Source organism: Natrix helvetica (genome assembly GCF_964273705.1).
Source record: "Natrix helvetica genome assembly, chromosome: 1".
Classification (NCBI taxonomy): domain Eukaryota; kingdom Metazoa; phylum Chordata; class Lepidosauria; order Squamata; family Natricidae; genus Natrix; species Natrix helvetica.
In genome coordinates, this window is record NC_138548.1 from 220,760,904 (window position 1) to 220,773,504 (window position 12,601).

Below are 12,601 nucleotides of genomic sequence, written 5' to 3' on the forward strand. Positions count from 1 at the left end.
GACAAAAACTGTTAGCAGACTTTTCCATTTTACCATTAATTTATTATTAATGTATTATTAAATTTACTTGCTTTATTTTATTTTACGAGTTCTATTTTCTAATTATTTTAAAATGTCCTGTTTTGTTGTTTTAATCATTTTCACAAAATCTATTTTAAAATTGTATTTCTTTAAGGAGCAGATGGCATACAAAATATTCTGAATAAATTAAAATATTTCTTTTGTACTTACTTAGACCTATCTATCTATCTATCTATCTATCTATTTATCTATCTATCTATCTATCTATCTATCTATCTATCTATCTATCTATCTATCATCTATCTACAAATAGAACATCATTAAAACCTCAAAAGTAGCTCTGTACAAACCTGGCCCCAAGCCTAACTCCAAATTGTAGAAGTTAAACATCTGTTTTTACAGCCTTTCAAAAAGATTCGAGTGTACAGGGTACTAAACTAAATGCATTGGAGCACCAGAAGGATGTTTAAACAATGGCCAAAAGAATGTTTAGCTTTCTGAAAATCTCAGGGAAGAATAAATTTCAGTGAAAATTATATGAGCAGATGATAGAGGTAATCTTAAGCCATGTCCTTCTGTTTGATCTACAAGGAGGCGTCGTAATGAATTCAAATATGTGCAGCTTTTTCTTTTTTAGAGTTTTGGGGTTGGTTTGTTCTGCTAATCATCATTTTTAAATGCAAACTCCTTTCCTTCTACTTGCTATCTGTAATGAAAAAATCCTTAGAACTGGGAACCTTGTTTCTATAGATCAGTGCTTCTCAATTATTTTCTGTCATGCCCCCCCTAGGAAGAAGAAAACATTTCGCCCCCCCCCCCCCCCCCGCGCGACTGTAAATAGTATAATTTGTCTATAAAATTGTTATAAGTACACCTCTGCATAACATAGCACACCAGTCTTTCCTCGTCTCCCACCGTAGTCACATGCTTTCTTTCCTCTTTCCCTCTTACTTGTCTATCCTTCCTTCCACCCTCCCTTCCTCCTTCCCTTCCTTCCTGCCTCCCTTCCAGTTCCCTCCTTCCTCTTTCCCCCTTCCTGCCTGCCTTCTTTCCTCTTTCCCTATCCTCCTATCCTTCCTTTCTCCCTCCCTCCTTCCCTGCCTCCCTTCCAGTTCCATTCTTCCCTCCTTCCTTCTGCCTCCTTCCTGCCTGCTTGCCTTCTTTCCTCTTTCCCTCTTGCTTGTCTATCCTTACTCCCTCCTCCCTTTCTTCCCTCCCTCCCTGCCAGCAGCTCCTCCAGCATCCCAGCTGGAAGCAGCAGCACAACAGTCGCCGTTACCAGGGGCGAAGGGGTGGCGGTGGCAAGATCGGGCGACCGCCGCCCCTTTGTCCCTTCCCCAACAGCGGCTGTTGCGCTTCCGCTTCCAGACGGAATGTTGGCGGTGGAGCTGCTGGCGGGGAGGCGAGCTACCTGCATAAAGACGCCGCCGAGGGCATGGCAGAATATATCCCGGCTTGAAGTGGCAGCGCTGGGGACTGCTCAGAGACTCATCAGAGCCACGGGCTGGAGCTGTGCAAAAAGTCTGCTTGGGCTGGGGGGGGGGGGAGGGAGGGAAGCCTGGGACAGCCATGCTTCCCTCCCTCCCACCCCCGCCCGAACAGGCTTCTTGCACAGCTCCAGCCCGCGGCTCTGATGAGTCTCTGAGCAGTCCCCAGCGCTGCCACTTCAAGCCGGGATATATTATGCCTCGCCCACGCCGCCGCCGTTGCACCCAGATGGAAAGGGAGCCTTCGCGCCCCCCTTTACGGAGCCTCGCGCGCCCCCAGGGGGGCGTGCCCCACTATTTGAGAACCGCTGCTATAGATGAAGGTGCACTGAAATAAGCTTTCTTGCATGCAAAGCTACAGCTAGAAGCTTTCTCAGTATATTCCACCCAAACGGCTTTTTCATTTTTGCTACTTTTTCTTCTTTTCTAAAAATGGCAATAGCACCTAGAAACGTGATGGTAACCTATGGCACGTGTGCCAGACGTGGCACACAGAGCCCTCTGTGTGGGCATTCATGCCATCGCCAGCTGCTCTTCTGGTTCAAAAAACAGGCCGTTTTCCAGACCATTTCCAGGGCCCTTTTTTGCCCCCAAACCACCCCAAACCTACCAAAAAACAGGCATGCGTGCACTGGCCAGCTTGTCTTCGGGTTTCCGGTGCTCATGCACATGCACATGTCTTCCAGTTTGGACACTCAGTGCCGAAAAGGTTCGCAATCACTGACCTAGAAGCTCTTAACTCACTTTGACCTTGATTTCTACGTGGCACGTTGAATAAGAATGCTCGATTTAAATTTGTAGAATTCTTACAATTTTAACATGACTACTAAAAAAGGGAGAGTAACCATAGCAATAGTATTTAATTCCATTTTAATCAGAATTAAATATATGATGTCAAATTGAGTTTAGTCGTACTACCACACGCTTTCTGAATTACAGTCCCCTGGCGTGATGTTTGCCAGTCCTCAGATTATTATTATTTTTTAAAAGTATGACCGTAACCTCATTTTTCAGCCCTCAGGGGTAATCAGAACAGATTAATGAAACTGTAATTGTTTTGTAGAAACTTCTTGGAATTAAAGACTTTTTATTTTTGAGTTTCCCTCTTATTTTAACACCTGGGGTACTCTCCGTCCATTCTGCCCTTCATAAAGAGAACACTTATTTTTCTAAATTAGGGATAAGCCAAATTAGTACATCAGTAGGTGGCTGACTTATTTCTGATTTTCTCACAGGACCCCATTGATGTTGGCAATCATGAATGGCCATGTAGATTGTGTCCATCTCTTACTAGAGAAGGGATCCACAGTGGATGCAGCAGACAGAAGAGGCAGGACCGCACTGCACCGAGGGGTAAGTGGAGGAATAGCTCTATATTGAATTGAAATAACAAGATACTGAAATAGTCTTGCAGTTTTGGATGTGGAAAATTAAACATTTAAGTGTTCCACACTTTAAGCCAATTGGAGCATAGTGAATAAGATCGTTGTCTGTTCCTCATCTTTGAATTGTCGCACTTGCCATTGATTCCAGAGTGTGCTTTGAATTTGGTGTACTTTACAGGTATTCCTCACTTCCCCACCATTTGTTCTGTGACCAAAGTTACAACATTGCTGGGGGGGAAAAGCTTCACGGACCATTTGTAACCTTTGCAGCATCCTTCAGTCGTGCAACTGCCATGATAGTCAGTGCAGGTAGTCCTGTATCTGACCTGTGTGTTTTTTCTCCTTTATTCCCTTCTTGCAGAGCAGAGAGATTGGAGACAAATCTCTTCTTGAAACAGATTTCAAGAGAATAAACTTCTATCCATCAAAAATAGTGCAGTCACACTGGCAGCAAAAAAAGGGTCAGACAAAGGAGAGATGGTCTACCAAAATAGCTTGCTTTTTTTTTTTTTGCCTCCCCTTTCTCTTGTGACGAAGTGGAGCGACTGGAGCAAAAGGGATTTCAAGAGCACGAGTGGGTTGCATACTGCATCCATGGCTCCTAGCCTCAGCAGTGTCACAATCGCATTGCTTTTGATGTGTGCAAGACTGGAAGCAGGCATTCCAAAGGGCGGGATGGTGGTGGTGGTTAGAAACAAACAAGAATCAAATGTGTGAAACAACAAGAGTAATCTTGTCTCTTGTGCCAGAAAGAACAGTTGCGGTCATGTGTTTTCCTACTTACAGTAGCCATTGCTTTGTTTAATGGTGGAGTTTCCAATCCCAGTTAAGGTTGTTAAGCAAGTATGAATACTGTAAACGTGCTTGTGCTGGAAAGGAATATTTAGGCAAAAGAAATGCTAGTTCGAGCAGCATCATTTTTAATGCGAAAATAAAAGTTTCTAGTGCAAGATTTATTGTTGTTATTATTACATGGTACTTGGATTGCAAGATTGGTTTACTTTGACCATGTCATGAGTGCAAATTCATTGGAGAAGTTAATGATGCTAAGAATGGTTAGTGAAACAAGAAGGAGGAAGCAAAGAGCATGCTGGCTTGATAACATCAACACTGATACAAAGATGAATTTCCAACAACTGAAAAAAGCCATGCTTGACAGGGTAGCATGGGCAGCACTTACCTATAAAGAGTCAGATAGAATCGAATGATTAAAATAACAACTTGGTATTATTATTGAATAAATAGAATATTTCGAGTGCCTGCTTTGCAAGACTTATTTCCATTTGAGATAAAGACTTTTTTTCCCCATTGCTTGCTGTTCTTTTTTTGTAGGCTGTTACTGGCTGTGAAGACTGCCTTGCAGCCCTGCTGGACCATGATGCCTTTGTATTGTGTCGGGATTTCAAGGGCCGGACCCCGATTCATTTTGCCTCGGTGTGTGGGCATTCTGAAATCCTGAGGACCTTGCTGCAGGCAGCGCTCTCTACTGACCCTCTGGACTCTGTAGTGGACTATAGTGGCTATTCACCAATGCACTGGGCTTCATACAGTGGTAAGAATGTAGAGATTCATGCACACCTTCCTTCATTATTTTCTTGTCCCGGGGAGAGACTACCATACCTGTCCTGTTAAATCACTGCTACAACACTGAGCAAAGTCGATTACTATAATATGACATGATGGTTGCAGGCAGAAGGCTGTGATGGCTAAAACTGTGGATGTTCAACAATTTATGCAGCCGATTTACCTGAAAGGCGATTACGTCTCCAGCAGATTCAGTGGGTCACTAGATTGTAGGACAGACCTTTCCTTCTCCAAGTCATCCGTCAAGATCCTTTAGATCACTTGTGGCAAATATTTTATGGCTGGAAAGTGCAGTTTCATTTCATTGGATTCCCAGGTGCTGTGTGTTGTATAGGAGATTGCCATCAGGGTTGGTGTCCACATTTTCTGCCTACAGGGGGGATTTTGGTGGGCAAAATAGAGAGTTCCAAAGCCTTCCCAAAATCCTACTTAAAATCTGCTCTCAGGCCCAAAAGGAATCCTGTGGGTCACATATGGCGGATAGAATAGTTTGTCCTCTCTTGTTCTAGATCAGTGTTGGTGAATGCACCAGAAACCAGAAGAGCAGCCGTCCGGTGCCCATGTGCGTGCTGGGAAGATGATCTTCCAGTTTCCGGTGTGCGCACGTGCACTGGCCACCTGGTCTTCTGGTTTCTGGCGCACGTGTGCGAGGGCAGATCAACTGGCCAGTGCGCATGCATGCGCCGGAAACCAGAAGATAATCTTCCAGGCATGCGCACTGGGCGACTGCTTTTCTGGTTTCCGGCGCTCTCGTACACGTGGAGACCACCTGGCCAGTGCACCAGAACCCAGAAGAGCAACAGGTGATGGCTCGCGTGCCCGGAGAGAGGGCTCTGCATACCACTTCCAGCACTCGTGCCATAGGTTCGCCATCACAGTTCTAGATTGTATCTTGTTCATACTGGCTTTAGTGGACGAAAATTGAAGACTGCTCCTCTTCAGTATCCTTATCTTTTCAGCTGTTTCATTGCAGGAGAATTCAGTGGTGGTGGGTAATTGTCTTTCTGGCAAACATATCTGCTACCACTGATTTCTCATTGTGGATCATCTGATAAATATCTCCGGAGACTCTATGGGTCCTTTGAAAACATAACATTCTTGTGAGGGAATAGCAGTAGTTGTTTTATTATGATCAGGAACTTTATTTTATTGCAATAAATCATGGGATTCATGTACTGATTTTGAATCATTTGTATTTACTTACTTCAATTTGGGGGGGGGGAATTCTTGTTCTGGGGTACTGTTCTGAAAGGTATCTTACCTTTTCTTTGAACTTTTCTTTTTCAGGATTTGTATATCATGTTAAATCTTGCCTTAATAAAGAAAGGGGGGGGGGGGAGGCATGCAGCTACCCTATGTGAACAAATCCAACAATATTGATTTCTCCATTTCAGTGTCGTTTAAATAGCCGGTATGGCTAAATGCTTGCAAAGAAGCCAGGACTCATAAGGCAACTCTAAACTTCAATTACAATCTGACTTCTAATCCTACCCGGCCATTTAAAAGCACTTCCCTATAATTCTGAGTTGAATGGTGTTGAAGTGTCAAGTTCCTGATTATTGTAATGCTTAGGTGGAAGAAGGAACAGTGCTTCATGAACGAGCCTGTGTGTTTTTGCGTGCATGTCTTGCATTCAAACTTGAATTCATTGAGCCATTTTTTCCTGTTACGGTACGCAAACACGGCCTTTGTTACAGACTGGCTCATTTAAATCAAGACTCAAAAAGAGTGTGGCTATTAAACATCCAATTTCAGCCTGCGTTAAAGCTGCCTAAACATCTGAAAGGTTTAAAAAACAGCTCATACAATGATTTTGCCTGTCATACCCTTGATTTTGTCTATAAAAATGCCATGGGATTAGAAGGTGATCTAATAAATTCCCTTCTCTCTTTCCAGGGCATGAAGATTGTCTTGAATTGTTACTTGAACACAATCCATTTGCATACCTAGAAGGAAACCCCTTTACTCCATTGCACTGTGCAGTGTAAGTCATGGAGAATGAAGTGTGTGTTTGTACAAATGCATTAGGGATAAGCTATTCCAAGCAAAATGAAATGTGGATTTTGCTTTTCAAGTAGGGTTAACCTTAACCCTGCTTTGGATAACCCTTATGCCAGAGTACACCTCTCTTGAGATCTCCCCGGACTTTTAAATTTTTAAGATTTTATAATTTGCAGATAGCAGAATGAATTCTGCAAAGCAAAATGCCAGCTTCAAATATGAGCTCTCTTTTCTCTTGGTGTCAAGTGGACTACAGTGGAAGTATTAAAAATAAATTAGCTATTACATGCAGCCCAGACCTATCACAAGAAATGCATTTGTCCCCCAAAAAGAATACAATAGATAAAGGAACAATTACCATTTTGCTTTCTAGGAAATAAGTGATTTCTTGCCTATTAATGATAGCCCTACTGTGTTTTTTGTAATTTTATATTCAGTAGAAATGCTATCTGCATTTTCTAATCTGGGTATGCATATGCTGCTAGCTACAGTTCCAATCTATTCCAGTAGCTAGTATAGCCAGAAGCTGGAAATTTTAGTCCATCCAGTATTAGGAAAAAATACAGACAGTACATTTTTGTTGCTGAGACAGTTAAGTGAACCACTGCAGATAAATTAGTAACACGGTTATTAAGTGAACCTGGCTTCCCCGTAGACTTTGCTTGTCAGAAGGTTGCAAAAGGAGGACTCTGCAACCGTCATAAATATAAACCAGTTGCCAAGCATCTGAATTTTGATCATGTGACCATGCGGGTGTTGAGTCCTAAGTGTGAAAAACGGTCATCAATGATTTTGTTCAATGCCGTTGTAACTTCAAAACAGTCACTAAATGAAATGCTGTAAGTTGAGAACTACATGTATTTGACTTATCACCATTTATTTAGTGATTTTTTGAAGTTACAACTGCGTCAAAAATAGTGACTGAAAACCACTCCTCACACTTACGACCATTGAAGCATCCTCGCAGACACATGATCAAAATTTGGGCGCTTGCTGGCATATATTTTACAGTGGTTGCCAAATCCCAGGGTCATGTAATTTCCACTTGCAACCTTCCCAGCTGGCTTCCCCATAAGCAATACAATTGGGGAAAGCCAGGTTCCCTTAACAATTGCATGATTCACTTAGTAATTGCAGTGATAACAACTGTGGCAGAAAATAGATTGTAAAATTTGAGTGTGACTCATATAACAGCTGCCTTCAATAGCAGTGGAAATTCTGATCCTAAATGAAGTAATTAGTTGAGGACTGCCTATATTTTGGAGCCTACAACTTAGCTTATTTCTAGAATTAGCTTATTTTTGGAATACTTATTTCACATCACTAGCAAAGCATTGGCATCGTTTTCTTACCAAAACCTACAAATTCAACAGGGAGTTGCTGGGCAGGACTGAACAGCAGATCCCTCTGGTGGCTTACTCCTTAGCTTTTACTCTTTTTTCCCACCCAAAAAGAAAGATAACGTATCATTAAAGTTAGTAGTGTGTTTACTTGAAGGAATTATCCAAAATGTGGAGCATCTTGACTGGTGGGAATTTTCCCTATCTGTTTTGGACCTCTGAAACCCAGATTCAGTAGAGAGGTTTTGAAATGCCGTTCTACTTGTTTTGTCACCCTGAAATAAATAAAACCAACCGATGCTTGCTTGCTTCTCACACTTTCTTTCTTCTCCAGAATTAACAACCAGGATGGCACTGCTGAGATGCTTGTTGAAGCATTGGGTGCCAAGATTGTTAATAGCAGAGATGCCAAAGGAAGGTAAGTGATTGTGTCTTCCTGTTCTTGGTGAAGGCACTAGTTATATTACTCGGTATCATTGATCGGACCATCATTTGAAATGGGAGATATCCCTTCAAGTTACACCAAAGAGGCTAAAGAAATTCAGCAGCATGAATTTTGGTGCCTTAACTCCTATAGTTTCTGTCTTACATAGCCCAAATACCCAGGCTCCATGAAGTTGTAGGATCTGAAATTCAAGGCAGCTTAAATCTGAATCGCCATTGTGTGTTTCAAATAAGGCAAGACAAATGGATTTCGATCTGATATCCTCTAGCATCCTTATATGTGAGTGGCAGGGATCACTCATTTTTTCCAGGATTTGACCTGCTCACAAAATCCTCTGTGATTGCCTTTACACTCCCTTAATTTATTGAAATCTCACAAGTTGGAAATCAGGCAATTATTGGGAGTCCGGCAGGTATTTCACTTGTCAACCCTGGCCTTGCACTTTCAAATAGTGCTTTAAAAAACCCTATTGCAGCGATGGCGAACCTTTTTTGGCTCACGTGCCATAAGTGGGGGGAGCGCAGGAGGGTCATGTGCAGGCGTGCCACACCCATAATGCAATGTGTGACCCCCCCAGTGCGCATGCGTGCACTACAGGAGCGACCCCCCCATTTTTGCATGCTTTTTTCACCCCAGGCTCCAGAGGCTTTATAGGAGCATGGGGAGGGCGAAAACAGCCTCCCCCGCCTCCCCGGAAGCCCTCCGGAGGCTTCAGGGACCTTCAGGAGGCTTCCCTGAAGCCTCCGGAGCGCTCAAAACGACCCTCCGAGCAAACCGGAAGTCACTTCTGGTTTGCTCAGAGGGTCATTTTAAGCGCTCCGAAGGCTTCAGCGCCTTCAAGAAGCTTCCCTGAAGCCTCCGGAGCAGTCAAAACGATCCTCCGAGCAAACTGGAAGTCCGTTCCTGAATTTCTGGTTTGCCCGTAGGGCCGGTTTTTTGCGCTCCAGAGGCTTCAGGGAAGCTCATGAAGCCTCCTGAGGACCTCCGGGGGGGGCAGGGAAGGCTCTTTTCGCCCTCCCCAGGCTCCTATAAAGCCTCTGGAGCCTGGGGAGGGCGAAAAATGGCTTTAAAAAAGGGTGAACTCAGATGGCCAGCGCGCGCATGTGCGCTGGCCAGCTGACAGGGCAGCGCCTCGCGTGCCCTGACAAATGGCTCCACGTGCCACCTGTGGCACGCGTGCCATAGGTTCGCCATAACTGCCCTATTGCTACTAATTGTTGTTCAAGGGACCTACATTCAAGTTTACGATCAGTTTCTCAACATGTGTGTGTATTTATTATGGGAAATGCATGTTTGGTGTCAATAGCAATGTGGCAATCTATAGTAAATGAATTTATGTCCTGCCATTTATTCTTATTCTTGTTTTTCTACCTCTTTAATCAGTATTCAGTTAAGTTTCATTGGGGTGTGGCAATTGAGAGTGAGCTTTAATTTGGGTTTTGCTATGCACTATTGGGCAAGAGAGAGAAGATACACAGAATGTTTTCTTTCAGTGTGGATACTATGCTCCTTCTAAAGATATAGAGTTGAGAGATCATCCAGTGAGAAACTACCAAGCTTCTAAAGACATTGAATGATATAAAAACACGTTGTAGGAATGCGTCTGCGTCTTTAAAATGCCGAAATAAATGAAGTGTGCGGAATAAAAATTTAAAAACTAAAAACAATGCTGTATGATTTTACAATTGTGCATCTAAAAAACAGAGTCCTTTTTGAATGCATGTCAAGTCCATTCTTTCCTCTTCTTCCAAGGACCCCCCTTCACGCTGCTGCCTTTGCAGACAACATCCATGGTTTACAATTGCTTTTGCAACACCAGGCTGAGGTAGATGGAACTGACCAATTGGGGAGGACCCCTCTTATGATGGCTGCTGAAAATGGCCAGACGGCAGCAGTTGGTAAGTGGTGCCATCTCCTGTATTTAAGCTTTTCTCTTCTTCGTTCTTCCCCAACCCATCCTATCATATCAGCTTAAGAGAATCCATAAAAATAGGTATATATCTCTGAAGTCTTCTCTTGGTCCAGCATAGATCCGATACTGCCTGGTTCAGTTTCCTGCTAAGATCACTTCTGACAATATATATTGACTAATTGTCCCAAAGGTGCTTTTTTCAAGAGGCAACTGGATTTTCTGGTTTTTCTTTGACGATGTTTCGCTTCTCATCCAACTCGTACTGAGCTGAAGAAGCATCTTGGATGAGAAGCGAAACATCGTCAAAGAGGTACCAGAAAGTCCAGTTGCCTCTTGAAAAAGCACCTGTGGGACAACCATGATGGAGAATCTCCATAGACATTTGACTAATTTGTTTTGTAAAGATCTAAATATTGTAGATGTTCTCTTGGATTTGGGAATAGCTTTCTGTATTTATTTGCAAATTACGTTTTCCTTCTTAGTCTACTGAAGGGTAGTCATCTTTCTGTCTATCATCCTCCAAGGGAAGAATTAGGAGCAATAGTTGTGCTCATGTGAGCACTTCCGTGAATTTTGCATGATATTTTTGTGCCCGAGATCAATTTTTTTTCTCCCATCATCCAGAAATAGCAACAATATGCTGCTTTCTTCCAACATCTGTGACATAATATGAATAGCTACACTTTGCCTCGCTCTAGACCAGGGGTCCCCAACCAACGGGCTGTGGTCCATTCAAAACCAGATTGTGCAAGCGGGCAAACATGTACACACGCACAGCTCCACTTGCATGCCTGTTGCTTGCGCAAAATGGATCTGTATGTGTGAGTGCACTTATCCGCTGCTTGCATGGAAAGATTCCCTCTTCGTTCCCCGCCACCAGTGCCAAAGTTCACAAAGCCAGAAAGATTGGGGACCGCTGCTCCAGACCCAAGCCTGCTTTGGCTTGCAGGGGGAAGCAAGAAGGCCAGCTGAAGGGTCTCTGGTTATTTGAGTACAGGATTCCTTCCAACCTAGAGGATGGTTGAGAGCAGAGGAGCTAACTGCTACTTAAAGTCCACTCCTAGTTATTCTTAAGAAATCTCTTAACTATCTCTTTACAATTTTGGAGTGGCCTAATTATGCAAATCATTCGCAAACAGGTTTCAGGCAAACTACCGTTATGAAGGTCTATGGAGATTCTCAGTCATCCAAGCCATGGTTGTCTCAAAGGCGCTTTTCAAAAGGCAGCTGGACTGTGTCTTGGATGAGAAGCAAAATGTCTTCTTCCTCAAGGGAAAAAACATAGTCCGTTTGTCTTTTGAAAAAGCACCTTTGAGACAACCTTCCGCCATCACATTTTGTAACATGTAAAGGTTAGAATTGTGGAATGGTTTAATGTTATTTGAGGGTGAACAGAAAAAGATAAGGGCAAAAAGAAATGTCACAAGCCAGTGCGTTGTCTCTCTATATCTTGAGATTCAGAGTTTAACTGGTTCACCTTTCTGTCTTGATAGTGGAATTTGAAATGTCTTCTCCAGTATGATTCCCCTTCTGGCAAAAGCCAAATTATTTTGGAGGACGGTGACATCAATCTAGTGATATAGAAGTTATCTGTCTTCATATTTTGGATTAAGCTGCCCTGCTTTTTCATTTTTTCTCATTTGCTATTTTAATGTTGGAAGTTGGCTTCTATAACTTTGGGGTAAATGGCTTATAAGAATCTTTTAAATAAGTATAGGCACAATTTTTCATGTTGCGTTTCCACAATTTTCAGAGTTCCTGCTGTACAGAGCAAAAGCAGACCTAACTGTGCTGGATGTCAACAAGAACACAGCTCTTCACCTGGCCTGCAGTAAGGTACAATGTCCAAAAGTGGGACCTATAAAATTGCTTTGGGGGGGGGGGACTATTTTCTATAGAATTTAAATATGTAAAATTGGAAGATTATGATGAAAGTGATGCCAGATGTGATTAAATGACTTTATTTCAAAATAATGAGTTTATGTAATTTGAGTTTTATTGGGAAGAAAAATGACCCACTAGAGTTTTTAAAAAAAAGGTTTATTAAGAATTCACAGAGTAAAAGACAAGGGGGGTGGGAGGAGGAAGGAAGGAAGGTAGATTATGAATTATAATGATTTTTCAATTAATTTTAATTGCAATAGTAAAAACTAATGCAAGTATAAACACATAAAGAATAAAATATGCAAATGCAAAAAAGAAAAGCTGTAAAGAAAAAGAAATAGTAAAAAGAAATAGAAGCGACTACCAACCTTCATCACAAATGATAACAATTTTAGTGTCTTTTCACCTTCTTTTAAATCACAACAAATAATCTGTTTTTTTGCCACACCCAATTTCTTTATAAACAAATCCATCAAGCTTTCTAATTTCAGTCATGGTGTCAGCAAAAGTCCATTAAGAATTACCAAAAATAATATGGTTAA

At 42.3% G+C, this 12,601-nt stretch overlaps 1 protein-coding gene across 2 annotated transcripts in view; it reads left to right on the top strand.

The window, feature by feature from the left end:
• The window catches only part of ANKRD52 (ankyrin repeat domain 52), a 90,462-nt gene that overhangs the window by 55,681 nt on the left and 22,180 nt on the right, over positions 1-12,601 (top strand). For both annotated transcript variants that reach the window (XM_081953616.1, XM_081953617.1), the window contains exons 20-25: positions 2,744-2,861; positions 4,226-4,445; positions 6,374-6,461; positions 8,153-8,236; positions 10,016-10,161; positions 11,929-12,011. In XM_081953616.1, coding sequence (XP_081809742.1) covers positions 2,744-2,861; positions 4,226-4,445; positions 6,374-6,461; positions 8,153-8,236; positions 10,016-10,161; positions 11,929-12,011 — 739 coding nt within the window. The remainder of the gene's footprint in view (positions 1-2,743; positions 2,862-4,225; positions 4,446-6,373; positions 6,462-8,152; positions 8,237-10,015; positions 10,162-11,928; positions 12,012-12,601) is intronic.